Source organism: Leopardus geoffroyi, chromosome A3 (assembly GCF_018350155.1).
Source record: "Leopardus geoffroyi isolate Oge1 chromosome A3, O.geoffroyi_Oge1_pat1.0, whole genome shotgun sequence".
Classification (NCBI taxonomy): domain Eukaryota; kingdom Metazoa; phylum Chordata; class Mammalia; order Carnivora; family Felidae; genus Leopardus; species Leopardus geoffroyi.
Window position 1 is genome coordinate 100822462 of NC_059336.1, and position 23013 is coordinate 100845474.

A 23013-nucleotide genomic window follows, 5' to 3' on the forward strand; every position below is an offset into this window, starting at 1 on the left:
GGAGGCAAACACACTTTTTCCACAAGTGATCTGGGCTCCAGGTCCAAGTAGTCTCTGGGTGACCTTCAGTAGCCCTCAGGTAAGCTAGGGGGGCCTGCAGACCAGGAGTGACTCAGGATTCAGTTAGGCCATTTTTTCCAAGACTAACACCAGGTTAGTAAACTCTCCAGAGTTTACACTGGAGAGACACACTTTGGAAAGAACTTTAACCAGATGAGACTTTCTGGAATGTAATGGTGGTCACTTAAGAAAGCTTTCCTGTGGAAAAGTCTCACAACTCCTCACAGAAACTGGATCTTTTTAAAAAAGTCTCTCCCACGTGAACATCTCTATCCATTTCAACTGCCTCTCTCCCCCAGTAGAGTCTTCATCACCTATCTCCTGAACTACTGCAAGAGTCTTCTAACTGCTTCCTTTGTCTTAGGGCTTCCCCCCACTCCCACCAACCCATCCTATAAACAACCTCTATACTAATCTCCCAAAACCAAAAACTTATCAGACTACTCCCTAACTTAAAATCTTCCAGACTGCAGAATAAAGTCCAAATTCCTTAGTCTTCTCCTTCTAGTTTCTGGTCATGGTGGAGTGAGGTATTTGACTAGCTTTCCTGCCAACAATGATAACAAACTCTAAACAAAATATTTATTTTTTTTAATGTTTGCTTATTTTTGAAAGAGGGAGAGAGAGAGAGCACAAGTGTAGGAGGGGCAGAGAATGAAGGGAACAGAGGATCTGAAGCAGTCTCTGTGTTGATACCAGTGAGCCCGATGTGGGGCTCAAACTCATGAACTGTGAGATCATGACCTGAACCAAAGTCGGATATTTAACTGAATGAGTCACTCAGGCACCCCTAAACAAAATATTTAAAAACAACTATTTGAAGGTACTAGAAAACTATCAAAAGCTGGCAGAAACTGGAAGGGATTCAACTCTTAAAATAAGGAAACCACACCAGGATAGATCCATGTTAATGTGGCTGGGAACAATCCCCAGCTGGCAAATCATGGGGCAGATAGAACTCAAGAAGAAACCCATAGTCCTTTTCTTTTTCTTTTCTTTCTTTTTTTTTTTTTTTTAAAGAGAGTGACATGCACATGTGCATGAACAGGGGAGGGGCAAAAGGAGAGGAAGAGAGAGAATCTTAAGCAGGCTCCATACCCAGTGCAGAGCTGAACACAGGGCTAGTTCCCATGACCATGAAATCATCAGCTGAGCCAAAAGCAAGAGGTGGATGCTTAGCTGACTGAGTCATCCAGGTGCCCCAGGAAGAAACTCATTATCTTTTTGCCTGAGGAACTGCAGAATGAAATTTGAGACCCTAGAAATGTTGGAAATTAAGAGGGAAAAAATCACAGACAGGGATGCTATAAGGGGGCAGGACACAAAATCCACATATAAATTCCCTTTAAATATTTGCCTGGCCCATGAATTGCACAGAATCAGGTAATACTCCAAGGTTTCTGAGAAAAAACAAAGATGGAAAGCTGAAAAAGTTGAGCAGAAATTTAATTTCACTCCACTGTAGTAGAAACAGAGTTTGGAGTTCAAGTCCTGCCAAGTTAGAGGAACTTGGTAAACATTTGAGAATTTCCACTGAAACATCTAAAAGGCCATACCTTAGGAAGAAACATTACATCCCAGGACTAAGAGATCAGCTCTAAGACTACGGACAAAACTGAAATACCCTTGCCCCAATAAAATGTAAAATTTAGCTGCCATAAGATCAAGATGAGTTTAACTACCTACTAGAACAAAACTCAACATTCTTTATAAGAATGTAACATAACCTTATAGCAAGATTACAGGATATAAGGTTAATATATAAAAGTCAATTGCATTTCTAAACATCTGGACAAATGGAACTTGAAAGTTAAAAAAAAAACAGTATCATTTACATTAGCAGCAAAAAAATGAATTTCTCGGGAATATATATAACAAAATATATAAAAGATCTATATGAAGAAAACTACAAACTCTGAAGAAAGAAATCAAAGAAGAGCTAAATAAATGGAGACATATTCTATGTTCAGGGACAGGAAGACTCAATATTGTCAAAATGTCAGTTCCTCCCCAATTAATCTATAGATTCAATGAATCTAAATCAAAATGCCAGCAAATCCTTTTGTGGATGTGAACAAACTGATTCTAAAGTTTATCTGGAAAGGTGAAAGATCAAGAATAGCCAACATAATGCTGAAGAAGAACAAAGTTGTAGGCCTGACACTATCTGACTTCAAGACTTACTATAAAGCTACAATGATCAAGACAGTGTTATTGCTAAAGGAATAGATAAATAAGATCTATTTTTAGAATAGAGAAATATAATAGCCCAGAAATAGACCCTATAAGTATAGTTAATCGATCTTTGACATAGCAGCACAGGCAATTCAATGGAGAAAGAATAGAGGTTTTTTTTTCCCCCCAAATGGTGCTAGAACAACTGGACATCACATGCAATAAAAAGATAAGTAAATTAGTAAGTGAATAAGAAAATGAGTGAATAAATAAATTCATGAATCTAGGCACTGGTCTTACAACTTTCACAAAAATTAACTCCAAATGTATCATAGGCCTAAAGGAAGATGCAAAACTATAAAACTTCTAGAAGATAACACAGAAGAAAACCTAGGTGACCTTGGGCTTGGCAATGAGGTTTCAAATACAACAGCAATAGCATGAACCATGGAAGAAAAAAATTCATAATTTGGACTTCATTAAAATTAAAAACTGCTCTGCAAGACACTGTTAAGATAATTAAAAGATAAGCCACAAAATGGGAGAAAATATTTTCAATACATATATCTGATAAAGAACCCATATCCAAAAATACAAAGAACTCCTAAGCTCATAAAAATCTCATAAAAAATAAACAACCCAATTAAAAACTGAGCAAAACATCTGAACACCTCACCAAAAAATATATACAAATACATAACAACTTATTAACAAATCTTTTTTTATGAAACCTAAATTTTTCTTCTGTCACCACTTAACAAGACACTTATCTTAGGAGGACAAGGTAGGATTCAATATTATTTTTCTTGAAAAATATAAATATGTTAAAGAATCTATAGGAAAAAGTAGATATAATGAGTGAAGAGATGAGGAATTTCAAGAGAAAGAAGGAAACTCTTTAAAAAGAACCAAATGATACCCTAAAACTGAAAAACAGAATATTTGAAATTTTTTAAATTACTGAACAGAATCAAGAGCAGACTGGATGCAACAAAAGAAAGGATCTGTGAACGTGAGGACAAGACAATAAGTCAATAAGACAAAAATATAGATTGGAAAAAACAGAGAGGCTCAATACCTATGGAACAGCATCAAGAACTAACATATATGGAATAAGAATTTTCAGAGGAAAAAGAGAATGGGACATAAAAATTATTTTAAGAAATAATGACTGAATTCTCCAGAATCAGTCAAAAATAGCAAATCCAAAGAACCAGGGAGCTCAGAAAACCTCAAACAAGATAAATACAAAGAAAACCACACCCAGGCACATCACAGTAAAATTGCTGAAAAAGAAAGAAAATCTTAAGAGGTGGGGGGAAAGACATACTACCTACAGGGGAACAACAATAGATGACTTTTCATAGGAAATGATGAATACCAGAAGAAATAAAATAACATATTTAAAGTGCTGAAAGAAAATAAATCAACCTAGAATTCTATACCCAGCAAAAATATCTTTCAAAAATAAAGGCAGTTCTGGTGAATGCACATTGTCATTGTGATTCTGAAACATGTGGCTCAAGAGATTATTTAGAGGTCTTCTTTATTCAGAAAAATGACTGTCCCCTGGTAACCACCCTGGTTTAATCCATCAAAAGTAACTACTGTCTCAGAGACTACATGTTATCAAGAGTACCTGCAGCAGAACAGGACTGTCAGTAGGGGGCAAAGAAGGTCTTTCCAACTGTACATTTCAAGGCATGCTAGGGCCCAGGATCCAGGAATTCCCAACAATGGTATCCAGATACACAACCAGGAGCCTGATTTCCCCCTCTATTGTCTTTTTCTTCTTAGCACTCAAACCATGCTTTAATATCTTCAATTAAAAACAAAGGTCAATGAGGGGCACCTGGGTGGCTCAGTTGATTAAGCATCCAACTCTTTATTTCAGCCCAAGTCATGATCTCACCCCTTGTGAGTTCAAGCCCTGGATCAGGCTCTGCCCTGGCAGCACAGAGCCTGCTTGGGATTGTCTCTCCCCATCTCTCTCTGCCCAGCCCCCACTTTCTCTTTTTCTCTCAAAATAAATAAACTTTAAAAAAAGGACAATGATAACAACAATAAAAAAATCCCTTTCCTTGAAACAACCCTTAGCTATAAACTTCTCTAGTGAGTCATCTATACTCGCAGTGTCTACTTCCTCAACCTCCACTTACTCAGTGCACTACATTCATTAAATTAATACTGCTCTCACTGGGGTTCCCACTTTGTAACATACTTCAAGGGAGTATAGCTGACCCTTTTTCAGTTTGTTTACTAAATTTGTTTGACTTTCAGATGGATACAAAGCTATCATTTCCTGAAAAGCTCCCCCAACACCACAACTGTCCTGGTTTCCCTCTTGACTTTCTGGCTACTTCTCAGGTTCACCAGTTCGTCCACAAGGCTTTGTCCTAAACATTCTCTTCTAACTCTAAATAAGACAATCTCCCTGGGAAAACTCTGCATTCCTCACCTAATACAGCCAATCAATCATCAAGTTCTGTCACTTCCTGTCTCTTATTTCTGTTGAATCTACATTCTCTCCATCCCCTTTGCCGTTTGCTTATTTCAGACCACCAATATCTCCTATCTAGAATAGAACTACAGCCTTTTTCTTGGTCTCTAAACCCCTGACCTAATCTGACCTTTAATCAAATCTACTAATCTATCCTCCATATTCCAGTGAGAATGATCTTCTTAAATCCAAATTTGAGATTCTCCTTCCTACTTTAAAGTCTTCAACAGTGCCATACTGTTGTTAAGATAAAGCCCAAATTCCTTAAATTGGTTTACAAGTCCTTGCATAAATGAAACCCTCATTATTTCCATAAAAAGCTCCCTTCCACCCCAATACTTTCTTGAAATTTTCACTCCAATTATAATGAACCTCTTTCAGTTCTCTGAACAGTGCACCTTCTTTTGCCTACAGATTTCAGCCCTCAGATCTCAGCCTAAATATCATTTTCTCAAGGAAGTGTCCAAAGTTTGGGTAAGTACCCCCTCCTTTCTTCCTCCCACGCTGTCATACATGCTCCTAGTCATACACTTACCAGTCTGCTTTGAAAGTACCTATTTAGGGGCGCCTGGGTGGCGCAGTCGGTTAAGCGTCCGACTTCAGCCAGGTCACGATCTTGCGGTCCGTGAGTTCAAGCCCCGCATCAGGCTCTGGGCTGATGGCTCAGAGCCTGGAGCCTGTTTCCGATTCTGTGTCTCCTTCTCTCTCTGCCCCTCCCCCGTTCATGCTCTGTCTCTCTCTGTCCCAAAAATAAATAAACGTTGAAAGTACCTATTTATTTCTATGATTTTATTACTAGATTGTAAGCTCCCTAAGAGTGGAGACAAGTTATTCTTGTACATCAGTATATCTCTAGTACTTAAAACCATTATTGGCACATAGTAGATACTACAGGGATATGTTTTGAATGACTCGATTAGAATGTTGGCTTTGTGAATGGGAAAGAAACGATGGGTTTTGTTGGTTTGTTTGTTTCGAGAGAGAGAGAGGGTACAAGTGATTGAGGGGCAGAGGGAGAGGGAGAGAGAGAATCCCATTAGGGGCAGAGAGAGAGGAGGGATACAGAGAGAAGTGGGGCTCACCTGAAGCAGGGCTTGTGCTCACTGGAAGCAGGACTCAAGCTCACCCAATGTGGGGCTCGAACTCAAGAACTGTGAGATCATGACCTGAGCCAAAGTCAGATGCTTAACTGACTAAGCCACCCAGATGCCCCAAGAAAGGATGGTTTTTATATGTTGAGAAAGAATATACTTTGGTAAATACTGGCTTAGGTGGCTTTTTGAGGAGAAGAGACAAAATTAAACAGCTTGCAAGGCAATAGATGTTCCCCATGAGTGCCTGTTGAATGGATGGCTGGGTATAAGGGGCTTACTGAAGCAAAGGCATAGTGCGATATGGAGCCACTCACACCAGCAAGAAAGTAAAGAAAAAGGTAATTTAGGGAGGAAGTTGAGCTGCATAATGTTGAGGAAAATCTGTGAGGACATTCAAGAAGAATGCCTAACAGGCTCCTGATAAAAGGATAAGACCAAATCTCAGAAGGGAGGTTGAAACTATGGACAAAGACGAGGGAGCCATGGCAAAGAGGAAGCTTGAAGTGTTAACCTAAAGAAGTTTCCATCATGCACTCCTTCACTTTAAATATTGTCATGCAGAAAGAAGGGTCTGAGAATGATTTGCTGAGTGAGACTAACAGGGTAAATGGAATATGTGACTCAGAGATGGAAACCATAAATAAATTACCAGGAAATGGTTTTCCCCATCATGCCACGGAGAAACCAAGTAATGGCTGTTTTTCCCCAAGGTTTGAAATAGAACTTGCCAAGTTTGAGGGATTCTATGTAATACTTACTATAAGATGAGGGGAAGCCTGAGTGGGCCAGCATCCAGAATAGAGAGCACCAGAATAGAGAGAGGAAGCTAGGTTGATTTGAGAAGGAATGTCCAGGAGCAACTCAAGAATAGATCATTGACAGCATGACTGGGAAGTCCCTCTCAACTGGTCAGGGGCAGGATTCAGGAGTGAGGAGATAGGTGAGGAGCTGAGACTCTAGACCATAGTGAGAGGGTAGGAAGCAGAGCCTAGACACTTTTCATGAACCACAAAGGCAGGCTGAGATTGCACAGCTCATCGGACCCTACCTCCTGGGACTCCTGGCAGCCTTCAAAAGGCCTCCCCCATGGGCTGGGGAGGTAGTAGGCTTAGTCACCACTTTTGCCTCACCTCATCTTTGGACCTTCCCCTACACCAGCCACACTAATATTTCTTGAGCCTTTCACACGCTCTTTCGTATCTGAGCCTTGCTTCAGCCCCACAGAGAATTACCTATGCCTGTGACTGAGAAAGAAAAAATATGAGCCTGGTTTACAGATCACTCTGCACCATCTGTTAGCATGAGCTCACAGCAGACAGCTGTACAGTCAGGGGTGACCTGGAGAGAGTAGCAAAAGTGACAGTCCCCTGCAGGCAGAACTTTGAACAGTGCACTTAGCCTGGAAGGAGAAATGTCCTGAGGTGATGCCTTTACACTGCCACCAGGTATATTAACTGTATTTTCTTATTTTCTGTATTTCTGATCCTCTGGCATCTGAAGTTTCACTGGCTGGGGAAAGACCGCCCCTCCCAGGACTAGCCAAGACTTAGAGATAGCAAAGGACTTGCCCTGGAGCACATCTTTCATATGCAAACTGACCAGTCCAGACCCCATACTCCAAACTCCCTCTTTCACAGAGCTCTCACAGATTGAGCCAATATTCCCCAGCCCTAATCACTCCAGAACCCACTGAAATTACTCAAACTAGCCAATCCTAAACCTGCTTACACTGCTTAGCCTTGGCTTTCCCAAAGACACCACAATAAAGAGTGTGGCTCCCTCTGACTCCTGACAGACCCTAGTGTTCCCCCATGTGGCCCTCCCTGGCATGCTGGGCCTCCTACTTCTGGGAAATGGTAAGAACTTTTTCCTTCATGACCGCCATTTCTGTGTCTGCATGCCTTACCTAACCCGATGAAAACAAATCCCAGGTACGTTTTATTTTTTTATTATTTTTTTAATTAAAAAAAAAATCTTTATTTATTTTTGAGACAGAGAGAGACAGAGCATGAGCAGGGGAGGGGCAGAGAGAGAAGGAGTCACAGAATTCGCTGTTAGCTGTTAGCAGGCTGTTAGCAGAGCCTGACATGGGGCTCGAACTCACAGACCTCAAGATCATGACCTGAGCTGAAGTCGGACGCTTATCCGACTGAGCCATCCAGGTGCCCCAACAAATCCCAGGTACATTTTAAAACACCAGATAAGGATCGACTAAATAGTAAGGTACCTGGAAGGAACAAGACTGAGCGACTGGTGTCAAAGTGGTTTAGGAATGATGTGAATCGGCCCATGGCATTTAGATATTTGTGGTTCTTGCTCATGCTCACCAAAAGGTCCCCATGGCAGAGGATGCTTTTGGTAATCAAGAGGATAGATGACAAGCCCTGTGGATGTCAGCAAGACACTTTCCTCAGGGTGATAGGGCATGTTCAATGTGCTCATAAACCAGTGGCCATGGGGAAGTGACAGAGGTAGCAGATGGGCTTAGCGATGTGGAATCCCTCTCACCAAGGCCGACCTGACCACAACCACTGCTCAGAGACCAAGCTGCCAGCAGCAGCAAAAACCTCTATGATGGTACCTTATCTCATGGCCTCAGCCAGACTCCTGGGAGCAGGCTCATCGTACCAGACATCTTCCCCCACAGAAAAAGTAGGAGAGTCTTTTCTGGAACATTCATTTATTCTGCATGTGGACTTGCTTTCCCCCCCCCATGTTTCTGGCAGCCACAGAGTAAGCTGTGGACTCAGTGTCCTTTTCATTTTGATGCGTGCCACCCCACACTCTTTCTAACCAAGAGCCTTCTTTTATAGCAAAAGAAATCCAAGACTGTTAATAGGGTGATGCTTTTTGAAGTCTCTGATCTTACCATGCCCCCCCTCCCCCCCACCCCTCTGCCTCCATTGCCCTGAGGCAGCTGGCCTTAAATTGTGTTGCAACAGCTTTGGGAGAGTTCAGGAAGAGAACTAGGTGGGAACAGTGAGCATTCTGTGTGGTTGATGCACTGCCCAGGAAGATGCAGTTTCTTCCATGAACCGGTAACCAACACAGGCTTCCCCAGCTGAGCCAGAATCTAAAGGTTCAGGGACCAAGGAAATGAGAGTGGTGTTTCTTATGATTGGGCCTTTTGCCAGCTCCTTGCAACTCAATTTGTGGCTCATGAACCAGGACCACTGGAATCACCTAGGAACTTATTAGAGATGCAGAATCTCAGGACACACCCCAGACCTAATGGATCAGCGTCTGCATTTTAGTAAAACCCTCTGTTCGTTCCATATGCACACTGAAGTTTGAGAATCACTGGTCTAATGGATTCACAACATTTTTCTCTTTGCCCTCAAATCTCTGAGTTCTGCTTTTTTTTTTTTAATTTTTTTTTAATGTTTGTTTATTTTTGAGACAGAGAGAGACAGAGCATGAACGGGGGAGGGTCAGAGAGAGAGGGAGACACAGAATCGGAAACAGGCTCCAGGCTCTGAGCACAGGCTCTGAGCCTCAGCACAGAGCCCGATGCGGGGCTCAAACTCACGGACTGCGAGATCATGACCTGAGCTGAAGTCGGACGCTCGACCGACTGAGCCACCCAGGCGCCCCTGAGTTCTGTTTTTTATTTTTTTTATTTTTTTTAATTTTTTTTTTCAACGTTTATTTTTGGGACAGAGAGAGACACAGCATGAACGGGGGAGGGGCAGAGAGAGAGGGAGACACAGAATCAGAAACAGGCTCCAGGCTCTGAGCCATCAGCCCAGAGCCTGACGCGGGGCTCGAACTCACGGACCGCGAGATCGTGACCTGGCTGAAGTCGGACGCCCAACCGACTGCGCCACCCAGGCGCCCCGAGTTCTGTTTTTTAATACTTAATGGTACCTGAGGGATGAATGCTTTCATTGGGGATACCAAATGCTTCCAATAAAGTGAAAGCAGAAACTATACTGTTACCTGGCCATTTCAGGACCGCGATGGCCCTAGGAAATAGACAGTAAAGCGACTCATGGGCTTTCATGGGTGACTGATCCTGATTATCAAGGGGAACCAGAGTTGCCGCTAAACAACATGGCAGGAAGGAGGGTGCGTAGAAGTTAAGGAACCTTGGGGGGGAATCTGAGTGTGATCATTCATATAAGCGAGTACAGCCTTGTTCAGAGGTAAAAGTCAGTGGATCATTACCACGGCCTTACAGAGGCAAGATTACTAAGGCCTCAGATTCCCTAAGAATGAAGATTTAGGCCACACCCTGGATAAGGAAACCCACTCACTGATGCTCTAACTGAAGACAAAGGGAACATGGATTAAACGGTAGAAAAAGGAAGTAATAGGAAAAATGGTGAAAGATTTTGGAGTGGGTACCCTGTAGAATGCTAGATGCTGTCCAGAGCCCCCTTCTGAATTATGTTGATTCTACATGTCTTGTTTTTCAGTATCTTTGAGCTATTTTAAAATGTTGTAGGGGCGCCTGGGTGCCTCAGTCGGTTAAGTGTCTGACTTCAGCTCAGGTCATGATCTCACAGTTTGTGGGTTTGAGCCCTGTGTCGGGCTCCGTGCCGACAGCTCGGAGCCTGGAACCTGCTTCAGATTCTGTGTCTCCCTCTCTCTGCCCCTCCCCCGCTCATGCCCTGTCTCTCTCTCAAAAATAAACATAAAAATTGTTTTTCAGTTTAAAATATTGTAAGTTATAGAAAACTGACTACAATGCAAATGATTTTGTCCATAGAGGTACAACTGATCTCCCCACACTCCCCCAAAGTCAGCTGAATATCTATTAACAAATTCATTTAATCATTCCTGCCTGCTTATATAATGTCTGTTCTTTGGCATCTCCTTTGAATTGTTTTTATTTTTTTAACACCTTACTGGTTCCCTTATTAATTAATAAATTAAGTAAAACTTTCAACGCGTGTCAACTTTATTTTTGTACAAGAGTCATGAGTAGTTTGCCTTTAAAAAATTATCTTTTAGCAGAATACATAATACCACCTATGAACTCATGACTACTTGCATGACTAAGGACGATAGCTTCTATCCATATTTTCTTCCTTTCTGTGTTATGTATAGACTTAAATATTTTAACTAGTTTTATTCTTATGCATTCTCTTTCTCTCCCTCATATAGTATATGGGGTATGTCAATGATGGTTCACTTGCTAATTTAATTTTTAGAGTTCTGCACATTAAGGTCAGAGTCTGAGGAGAAGGCTTTGCCAGAAATACTGGATCTGGTGCTGGACTCAGGTAAAAAAAAAAAAAAAAAAAAAAAAATTCTGGATTTGCCAAGGACATAAATTATATAGCATTCTTGTTGGAAAGTTTTTTTTAAAGCCAAAATATGGGCAAAGGAGTGAATGTGGGTGTTGATCAGCCAAAGAGGTAACTGACATGGAGATGTATATTTGTTTTTTTCTACCAACATCCAATGCCTTCTAATTTGGGGAAAGTCTCCCAGTACGAGGATGTTTGTGGGAGGTAAGGCCTGTTATATAGGCTTAGGAAAAAAAATCAGACACTTGCATTTAGGATTTTTGAATCTTCAGGGAATGTTCCCAAGGCACAGATAGCTGGCAGCCAGTGTCCCTGATGGTGACATTGGCTGCAGATTCCTCACCAGAGCCTTCCTGTGACGTGAGCTTGGCTGTCATCTCAGTGAGATGTGACTATGGAAGAATGGTCAGAGAGGCTACTCGCTGGCTCTGAAGATGGAGGAAGGGGCACGAGCCAAGGGACACGGCTGGTCTCTAGGAACTGGGACAGACGAGGAAATGGACTCTCCCCTAAAGTCTCCTGCGGCGCCTGGGTGGCTCAGTCGGTTAAGCGGCCGACTTCGGCTCAGGTCATGATCTCGCGGTGCGTGAGTTCGAGCCCCGCGTCGGGCTCTGTGCTGACAGCTCGGAGCCTGAAGCCTGTTTCGGATTCTGTGTCTCCCTCTCTCTCTCTCTGACCCTCCCCTGTTCATGCTCTGTCTCTCCCTGTCTCAAAAATAATAATAAAAACGTTAAAAAAAAAAAAAAAAGTCTCCAGAAGGAAGGTAGCCCTGCTTGATTTGAACACAGTGAGACCCATGACACTTCTGACTTCTAGAACTGGGAGACAATACCTTTGTGTTGTTCTAGGGCCCTGCATTCCGGTAATTTGTTACAGTGGCAATAAAAAACTAGTACAGTGGGCTATTGTAACATGCCAGGGAAAACACGAAGAGAAGTGCATTTAAGAGAGTGGCAGCACAGGAGGAGAGGCCTGGTTGAAGGATCATTAGGGGGCAGGGACGAGGGATGCCGCCTTGAACCAGGTGTGTGTACAGGGCTGGGTGGTGAGGGGGAGGCGGAAGTTGGAAGCAATTCCAGGTTTCTTTCTTGGATAAATGGGCTTAGTGGTCAAAAGGAGGAAAAGAGGTGAGTGTAATGGTGAGTGTGAATGTGTGTGAGAGTGCACGTGAGAGTGTGGGGTGTGAGGGGTGTGTGTGGGTGTGTGAGAGTGAGAGAACATGTGCGAGAGCACATGAGTGTATGTGAGAGCACATGAGAACGCGAGAACATGTTGGGGAGCATGTAAGTGTGTGTGAGTGTGAGAGTGAGAGCACATGTGAGAGCAAGTGAGAGGGAGTGAGAGTGTGAGTGCGTGTGAACGAGTGCAGGGAAAGCAGACGGGTCTCTCCTAATACGACGCGGCTCCTCTGTCTCGATGCCATTTTTACCAAGAAACTTTCTAATCTTAACTCTCAGGTTTTCCCTCCTGGGAAAAGCTCGTGCTCGCCAGCCAACGCAAACAGCTGCTCAGCTCGTCAGTGATATTTTTCACTCCAAATTAATGAATTGCCATTTTAGTCATAAACCAGGCTCCTGTGAGTTTGGTCAGAGCAAAACAATTTACCGGCGTCTGAGCTTCCCCCAGATGAGTTGACAGAATTGAGTTTCTGCCCCTGCAAAGTAGAGGATCAGACCCTGCAACACGGTGGCCCTGATTACGCCTCCTTACTGGGCTCAGCTTTCCCGCACCCCAGGCTGAAAGGAAGAGAGAGACACCTTGGAAAGGCTGCCTTGTGTTTTACCCCTGTGCCAAGCCAATCTCGAATCATGAGGTTCTGTGCTTGCAACCTGACACCTATTTATAGTTCACACTCCGAGATTCCCTCAAATATACCAGGGACCCAGTCTCCAGAGAACACACCCCTATCTAGACCCCCTGCTTCATAGCAGATGCAAGCCCAGGCCAGCAGTTCTGGGAAACTGAGGGAACGGGGCGGGGGTGGGGGGGGGAAGTTCTGGTAGCAGTTGATCTGGAGGTGGCTGATTTCATCATAAAGGCACCCTGGAAAATCTGAGAAAGAAAGTGACTTTCAAATATGCTTTATTTCTTTACCTGTGCCAAACTTCCAAAATGACAGCTGAGTAAAAGAGGGAGAACAAAGACCCTTTGTCCCTCGCAACGCTAGGGGCCGGGATTGTTGATATCCACCCCTCAGATTAGGATCCAAGGCTCTTGGAAGTTAGGTTTCCTGTCCGGCATTGCATCAATCAAATGACAGAGCCAGAACTTGACTTCAGACTCCTGATGCCCAAATCCACATGCTTTGTACTTTGACCTGGGTTTCTGTGCTACCATGGGATGGGGTACCCTTTCCTCATCACCCACCCCATGTAGGTCTTTGCCGAGCAGGGGCGATCTGATGATTCTCCTGCCTAGAGGTGCCCCGCACATCTAGAGCTGTGATGGTGCCACCCAGCAATAATATGGTCCTCCAACCTCTAAGTATTCTGGATTCCCTTCTCAGCGCCTGCACCAAGGAGGGCATAGGGCATCCTGCTTCTCTCAACACTTTACATCCAGCATCCCCGCAACCATCAGGCCCCCACCAATAAGAGCTACTTACATATTCTTTAATGTCCTTTGATTTCACAGCCTTGTAGGAATAATACGCAGGGTAAAGGGTGCCAAATATAAGCCTGGAGGGAAGACAGAGAGAGAGAGAGAGAGAGAGAGAGAAAAGAGAAATGTCATTTTCATTCATCCTATTTGATGGAAAAGGTCTGTCTACAATGCCAAAAACACTTCTCCATGCTCCAGAAAATGCTGCTGAGAGGCTTGATCTAGTTTTATGAATGCCCTAAAGGTTTCCTCCCCTAGCTGGGATGTGCTTGGAACCTCTGTCTTCTATTTCAGTGGCACATCCACCTTCCCTCAGTCTGTGATTTGGCAACATGGAAGAGTGATCCAGGGTCATGGAAGCCAAAACCGGGGGTGAGAGTGGGTGTGGGAAGCCAAGTTGAGCAGCCATGACCCCTGAAATTAAAGGTCAAACTCTCCTCTCCTGCTAATCCCCACTGCTGCTCTATAAAGCCCACCCATACCTTGGGCTTCCTCCTCTAAAATAAACTTTTCACTTAAAGTTCCTTCAAATTTCACTCCCCTCACGCTTGATTCCCACATCCTGCAGCCAGAATCAGCTTTTCAAATCGTAAATCCAATCAAGCCAACCCCTCTTTCCCAATACACACATCCCCACCCTGCATTAACCTGCTTCTCACTGGTCTTAATAAGAGGAAGGAAAAGTGAGACCAGCACAACCGCTTGGGTATCAGCTCCCACTGATCCCTGCCCAGGGCTGCAGGGGGTCATTGAATAATTTGACTCTCACCCTCTCACCCCTGCCCCTAAGGACCTGCATGGCATAGCTCCACCACCTTGCAGCATCCCCTCTCAAAGCCTCTGCCTGTGCTGTTCTCGCTTTCTGGAATCTTCCCTTTCCCTTCTTTGCTTGTTTATGCCTGTTCATCTATCAGATCCTGGCTCTATCATGACTTCCTCATGGAAGATATCCCCAACTTTACCGACTAGGTCAAATCTCCTACTACATGAGGTACACAACATCAAAATGCTCACTTTGATGGACAACATCTCCCGAACTCTAAGTGCCTGCAGACCACAGAATGAATCTGTTTTATTCCCCAATGTGTTCTCAGCACCTCAATGGCTCTCAATGGATATTGAGACACCTCCAAGTGTCAATTCAGGTGTAAGCTGATTGGGAACAGAGGCACTCTGGTGGTCCCAGACCCCACATGAGCCAACATCTCCTCTAACAACCCCACAGATAGAGAGCCCCTAGGGTCCCTGCAAGGAGACACCACACTCAGGAAGCCCAAAGCCATGGCTTCCTCATCAGGTATTTAGAGGCCATACAGAGAAATTCCAGTCCAGATTCAATGTACCAAGCAGGGGTCAGTTTTACTAAAAGCTCTGTGGCCAGGTAACACCTTCACATTTCACATTCATCAGGTTTCCGGGGAAAAACGGAAAGTGAGTGGAACTGAGTCCATTTCTGATGCTGAAAGAGAAAGGGCTTTGTAACCTTGACTCATACAGGCCTTGCACTAAGTGCTTTATACGCATTACCTCAGGCCTCAGACTTGCCTTGATTAAAAAACAAAAAACAAAAAACAAAACGTCTTTTACAGACAGGATACCAACACATGGAGTAGGCAGTCACTTGCTTCTCTAAGGTTGTGGGACCATAAGAAGTAAATCAGGGGCTAGAACCCAGCCAGGTTGGCCTCCTCCAAGCCTGGCTTCTAACCACCACTGCCTACTGCTTTGGAGAGCCAGGCCATCCTTTGGGAAGGCCAGAATTATGTGTGGGGAGCAAGAGAAGCCAGCAAAGGGGACAACAGAGTAGTCTGAAAGGAAGGGGAGAATGAAGGACTGGGGGAGGCAGAAAAGGAATTTTAAGAAAGAGAAAGAAGGCAACAGTTTCAAAGGCACTGGGCAGGCCAAGGGGGATATCTCTTGTGGGAGTCCACTGGGCTGAATAATGAGCCAGCTTGGTGAGGGAGGTCTCCCCAACCACTCCTCCCAAGCATCCTCAGATGTCAGGGAGTCTCAGTTTCTTGTGAGGCCTTTCCCCTTATCCAAACCACCCGTAATGGTTTCTTCGATGTCTGTCTCTCCCAAAAGACTATATGTTTTCCAAAGCCCAGGATGGTATCTGTCTCATTCATAATGCACCCCCCCCCCCACCCGGGGCCTGGCAGGTGCTCAATAAGTACCCATTCACTGTGTGAAGTTTCAAGAGTGGGGAAGTGAAAGCCAGAGCCATCCAGGGGACAATTGTGACCTTGGGACTGAGGTCTCAGCATCCAGCGGGGAAGCCAGACGGCACCAGGCTGATTCAGCAAAGCCTCAGGCACAGTGCCACAGGTTCCGGAGAAATAAACACACCGCTCCTTTGGCACAGATGCCCTGGTTATTAGCCACGTCTGCCAGGATGGCTTCCAGCCCCTGCCTTGAGGCAGCATGTGAGCTTCAGAAATGAGAGAGGTGGAAAACACATCATGACCCAGGGCCAGCTTAATGATTTGTTCTTCTGTGAACCCCAGCAAGTAGAGTGGAGACACTGACACCATCTGAGTGGTCACAAAACCGGAAAGCCTCAAGGGCACCCAGACAAGAGAGGCTGTGCTCCGTCTGCTGGACCCCTGCTGTGACATGGTGGCCAGTGTTCCCCTGCGTGCCACCCCACCCCATGTTTGACGGCACAGGGACCACAAGACAAATTTGTTTTCCAGCCTCTAAAGCTTCAATTAGGCCAGCAGGTAGTGGGAAACACCTAGCTCTTCACTGCTCAGGACAGAAGAATGAGATTAAAACGGCAAGTTCTGGGGTGCCTGGGTGGCTCAGTCAGTTAAGCATCCAACTCTGAATTGTAGCTGAGGTCATGATCTCACGGTTCGTGAGTTCGAGCCCTGCGTTGGGCTCCATGCTGACAGTGCTTGGGATTCTCTCTCCCTCTCTCTCTGCCTGTCCCCCCACTGGTCCCCCACCCCAAAATAAATAAATTAAAAAAAAACTATTTAAAAAATGGCAACTTCTACCAAATCTGTTCTGGAGAAAAGAAATAACAAATGAAGCAGATCCAAGCCAAAGGGTTTTGGCACTTAATGTCCATTCAGATCAAGTCCCTTCTCCAGTGCAACGCTCCCCCCGCCCCCCACCTTCCTTCCCAGCCTCAGCCTCCGGATGTCACAGCCAGCAGCTCTACCCTATAAGCCATGCTCACTTGCTCCCAATCTGTGACTTCCTGCCCGCATCTCAGTGCGTGACCTTTCCACAATTCCCCAACTTCTTTTTTCCTGATAAAGTCCGACTAATCCTTTAAGACCCATCTCAAAAAAGCCACTTCTGTGTACCTTTGGTCACTTGCCTCTCAGAACGTTCTTGGCACTCTATTACAGCCTTTTATGCTGTAGTATAGTAATAACAATAACAAATCAATATAATAAATAATAATAAATATAGTAAATCGATGTTAATAATGATATTAATATTGCTGAGTGCTCACTAATGCCAGGCACTGCTTTACAGGCTGTACACATTCTCTCACTTCATCCTCTGAACACCCATTTGGGTCAAGAATTCTCCATTTTACAGACAAGGACACTGAGACCTAAGGAGACAGAACAGCCAGGAGCAGAGGTGGGATGTGGACCTGGGAAGCCTGACTATGGGGCCCGCCTTATTTCTTCTCCCGGGGTTGCCTGTCCTGGCTGAGTTGTCTCCCCAACCAGAATATGCAGGTCTGGTCTGATTAGTTGGGTTCCTATTGCCTGGCGCGGCCCCTGCCCAAGTGGGTGCTTGATAAATGTCTGTTGAGTGAATAAAGATAAAAGAATTGCGATCTTGCTCCAAGGAGCTTAACCCACTTGATAGATTCATGTTACTCTCCCCACAAGGTCAGGAGGAAAGCAGTAAAATACTTAGGAGGATTTAAAGTGCTCCAGGTACTCAAGGCTGGCCCCAGCAGAGGGAAGGTGGGGGGCTTCAGCGCCTCCCTCTGGAGAGGAGACCAGGTTCTGGCTAACACCTTCGTTCCTGTTGTTACTGAACAGAACCTCACGCCACACCCCACAGCCTCAGAGCCCTGCACCTACCCTCTCTTCTCGCCGCTGTCATTTACTGCTACCCTGAAGCCCCTACCCCTAACTTAATGGCTCTATTTATTTATCTGCTTGACTCATTTCTCCTATCTTGGCCTTGCATTCTTTCTCTTGCTCCAAGTTAAGGGCCTTCATCCAGGGGCTGCCTCTCCCACCACTTCCACAGCTGTAGTATCTAGAAGGGACCATGGCAGTGGTTCCCCACCAGAGGTGATTTAGTTTTCTCAGACATCTGGACAATGTCTGGAAATACTCTGGTTGTCACACTGAGAGAGTGCTACTGGCATCTAGCAGGTGGAGGCCAGGGATGCTGCGAAATATCTTCCAGTGCAAAGGACACCCCTCCCCCCAACAAATAATGATCCAGCTCAAAAAGTCCAAAGTGCCAAAGTGAAGAAACCCTGGTCTAGTGTGCTGTTTCCCAGTCCTTGGCCATGGATTCTTCACTCAGTCATCAAGGACAATCTGCCCGAGTTTGATTTTTGTTTTGTCGTTTGTTTTTTGTGTGTGTGTGTGCCAAGATTGGGGGGTAAGGGGGGAAGCCCAGCATCCCAGGCAAGACAGCAGATGCTCAGATAGGAAGGGGCTACCCAAAGTGGCAAAGACCACATACCTATCCCATTGGTCAGTGTCAGGGAAAACACAACTCTGAAGCTACTTATCAACTTCCTGGAGCTCTGGCCAGGAAAACAGAGGTACTGCTCACATGCATAAACCGTAACTATGATGCCAGTTACAGTTACCAAGGAGGAGTGCTTACCATTCCGGGAGCCTGCAGGGGAGCAATTGCTGGCCTGGAGCTCAAGTACAAGCTGTGGGACAGGCAGTTGCTAACCTTGGGCAAGACTTCTGCAAACCACGAAACAGTATTTTCTACAGTCTTCTCAGACATCCTAGTGTTGGACTGACATTTCCTAATCCCAAATTATGTTGAAAATTTAAAAATCAATGTTAAGGACACTTTTTTCTAAAATTAATTTCTCAATATAAGAAACATAACAGGCCTACTGTATGATTGTTCATATTATGATAAAACAAATTGAATTTAAGGAATAGTATACCACACACAGGCTTCTGGAATGCTGAATTTCTAGACCTGCACAGTAGTTATGCAGAGTTCTGCTTTGTAATTACAAATGTATATGAAAATGTACACATATATTCTATGCACTTTTTATATGTGGATATTTTATAATTTTTAAAAGCAGTGTCCCATATCCAAAAAAATGAATTTGCACAAAAGGTCTTCCAAATCATGAAGGTACACTGTTTCTTTTGGACATCAAAAGGTTATTAAATTTTTTTTTAATCTTTTTAATGTTTATTCAGCTTTTGAGAGAGAGACACACACACAGAATCCGAAGCAGGTTCCAGGCTCTGAGCTGTCAGCAGAGAGCCCAATGCGGGGCTTAAACTCACTGACTGTGTGATCACGACCTGAGCCAAAGTCCACAGCTTAATCGACTGAGCCACCGGGGCACCCTGCTATTAAATTTTACATTGATTATGTTTTGTGCTTTCTGTTCTTAATAAAATAAAAAATAAATAATTTCTAATAGTTTTATTCAGAAGGTTTTTTCCTAAAAGCTTATGAATCAATTTTTATTACTCTCTATGAGCATTAATCCCCAAGACCACTTTGCTGTCTATGCTAATAGAAGGATGCTCCTTGGTTTTTGAGTTCCTATTGGCATTCAAGTAAGTATACCATAATTCTTAATACAAAAAAACTTTAAGACATGGTATATATTTGAAGTTTCCTACATATTCTTTCCTGATGCATTCTACTCCCTCCCTCCCCAAAATAACCACTATCTTGAATTTGGTGTTTATCATTCTCACTATGTTTTTATTAACTACATAAGCCATGCAAAAAAAAAAATTATAACTGCTTAAACATTATATATATGGAATTACACCCCATGTATCCCACTGAAATACGTTATTTATTTATTTTTGAGAGAGAGAAAGACAGCACAAGCAGGGGATAGGGGCAGAAGGAGAGAGAGAGAATCTCAAGCATGGTCCATGCTCAGCAAGGGGCTCAATCCCACAACTCTGGGATCATGACCTGAGCAGAAATCAAGAGTCAGACGCTCAACTTACTGAGCTACCCAGGTGCCCGTGAAATAAGTTTTTAAATTCAACTTTGTGCTTTTGAAATTTGATCTATGTTGATACATGTCTTTCTAGACCATTTGAAACCACCAAATGGTATTTTACCATGTGAATATGTCACAATTTGTTTATCTATATATAAATATGCATTTATTTATGCATATTTAGGTTCTTTCCAATTTTTTACTATTTCAAACAGGGCTGTAATGACCATTCTAATACATGTCTCCTGTGCAGTGTGAGTCATGGGGTACAGCACCTTCTACCATACAATGCAAATCCACTCACCAGAGAGGTTCTGCCAGTTTCAACTCCTCCCTGCAGTGGAGAAGACTTCCCATGCTAGCCATCCTTGCCAAACTGATATAGATTTAAAACTTTTTGCCAGTCTGGGGGTGCCTGGGTGGCTCAGTTGATTAAGTGTCTGACTCTTGGTTTCAGCTCAGGTCATGATCTCGCGGTTTGTGGGTTTGAGCCCCATGTTGGTCTCTGCACTGACAGTGTGGAGCCTGCTTGAGATTCCCTCTCTCTCCCTCTCTCTCGGCCCCTTCCCTGCACCTGCTCTCTCTCTCAAAATAAACAAACAAACAAACTTAAAAAAATTGTTTGCCAGTCTGATAGATGTGAAATGGTATCTCATGCTTGTTTTAATTTGTATTTCCCCAATTACAAGTGAGGGTGAGCAGCCTCTTATGCCTATTGGCCATTTGGCCCGCTTAACTGGCCTATTTACATCCCTCATTAAGTTATGTTTTTCTTACTGATATTTAGGACTTCTTTGTGAATTCTGAGTATAAATCTTTCCTTGAACATGTTCATTACAAACACCTTTCTCCAATAAAGAACTATTTTAACTTTGTTTGTAGTACCTTCTGTTGTAGAAGTTTTAAATTTTACATGGACAAGGATGCCTGCGTGGCTCAGCCGGTTAAGCATCAGACTCTTGATTTCAGCTTAGGTCATGATCTCACAGTCATGGGATTGAGCAGGCTCAGTGTGGAGCCTGCTTGGGGTTCTCTCTCCCCCCCTTCTCTCTTTTCCTCCCCCACTCCTGCTCTCTCTCTCTCTCAAAAATAAGCATTTTTTTAAAAGTCTCTTTAAAAAAATAAGTACATTTTACATGGACAAATATATCAATCTTTTATAGTTTGTTTTGTATCTTGCTAAGGAAATCCTGGTCACATATTTTTTCCCAAAATATGTTCAACTTTTGCTTCCTCACTATAGGTTTGAATTCATGTGGATTTGTCTTTATGTATGCTGCAAGTTCAGGATCCAATTTTATTCTTTTCTGTATGGATTCCAATTGTCCCAGTAATATTTACTGAATCCTTTCCCATTGGTTTTGAGTTCTATCCATCACATATAAAGTTTTCCAATGTGTAGAGGTATTATTTCAGCTCTCTATTCCATTCTACTGGTCTACCATCTAATCATACACCTATACCACAGTATCTTAATTCTCATAGCTTTATAATAAATTCTGATATTATTAAAATGGTCTTGCCTATTCTCAGCTTTTTTCTATATGAATTTCCTGACAGTTTGTCAAGTTCCATGAAAAACTTAATTTGGATTTTGGTTGGAATTGCACTGAACTTGTAGGTTTACTCAGGAAGAAACACCATCTTTATGTTAACTGGGTATCTCCTTTTGAACATTATCCTTTCCATCTACTCATGCTTTCTTCAACGTCTTTTCATGATATGTTATAAATTTTTCCATAAATATCTTGGACATGTTTTGTTTTATTTACTGCTAAGCACTTCAGGGATTTTAGGTGGTATTGTGAATTTTTAAGTTAGATTTTCTTTTGGTTACTAATGACGTACAGGAATGTTATTGATTTTCCACACTGATCTCAGAACTGCTAATCCTTCTGCAACCAAATGCACTTGGAGTCTCAAATGCATTACATTATATGAAATGGCCAGACTAAAGAGTCAACATGCTGTATGATTCCATTTACATGCTATTCTGAAAAAGGGAAATTTATAGAGACAAAAAAAAAAAATAGATCAGTGGTTGCTGGGGCTAAGGGTGGGAGGGACTGACTACAAAGGAGAGTGAAGGAATTTGGGGAAATGATGGAACCATCCTGCATGTTGATTGTGGTGGTGGTTACAAATTGCATTTATTTAAACTTGGAATTCAAACTCAAGATTAAAAGAAAAATCACACTAAAAAGAGTGACCTTTACTCATTATAGCTCAATAAACACGGCCTTTAAAACAAGCATTTGGAGGAATCCACACTCTTAAGTGTGAGTGTAAGTGTATGTGTGTGTCTCCAAAAATGGATAAAACCAACTGATGCCTCCAAGCTCTGAGACAACTTCCTGACAGCAGAGGGTCCATATGTAATGAAACAAGGACTCGCAAAAACCATAATGCACCTCCAGGGCCTGTTAATACTCCAGTCCTGAAAGATGCGCCATGGACCTGGGTTCTAAATACAGCTGAGCCAGCCTGATCTTTACCACGCTGCTGCAGGGGACATCCTCACAGCAGTAATCCAGAAGCTTACCTGGGCAGAGTTGCTCAGGCTGGGCACACAGCTCTGGGTTCCCAACAGCACAGTGAACCACCTGGGAAATGGTTGCCATGAGTCCTAACCCTTGGGCCTCTGCTTCTGCTTACCCACTGTGACCTTCTAAAAGGATAGAGGAGAAACTATGAAAACAGCAGAACCGGCCCATTTGCATTTTGGCTCCTTGACAGTTATATGATTAAGACGTATAAACAACTATTTATTTATTAAATGCCCATTATGTGCCAAGAACTGTGCAAACCTCATTATAAGCATTATTACTTTAATTTTATATAACCCTGCGAGACAACTATTATCATTGTCCTTGTATTGCAGATGGGGAACCTGGGGTTAAGGGAAATTAAGTAACTGAGTTTAACATTAGTTAGGGGAGGAGGCCAGACTCGAACCCAGGTCTATCTGACTCCACTGCTCAAGATTTGCTGCTTTATTAACTTGACTGCAATGCATGGCTCAGAGGCTGCCATGATCCCTGAATGAATGAATGAATGAATGAGGATCAGAGAGAGAGAGAGAAAGAGAGAGAGAACATTGCCTGATTTCTTGCCCAAGACAATTCGACCCTGGCACTGTATTATATATTTATTGACACAGGT

At 43.4% G+C, this 23013-nt stretch overlaps 1 protein-coding gene across 8 annotated transcripts in view; it reads right to left on the reverse strand.

Annotated features, from left to right (window-relative positions):
* The window catches only part of REEP1 (receptor accessory protein 1), a 111996-nt gene that overhangs the window by 44557 nt on the left and 44426 nt on the right, over positions 1-23013 (reverse strand). For all 8 annotated transcript variants that reach the window (XM_045446752.1, XM_045446757.1, XM_045446753.1 and 5 more), the window contains exon 2: positions 13690-13762. In XM_045446752.1, coding sequence (XP_045302708.1) covers positions 13690-13762 — 73 coding nt within the window. The remainder of the gene's footprint in view (positions 1-13689; positions 13763-23013) is intronic.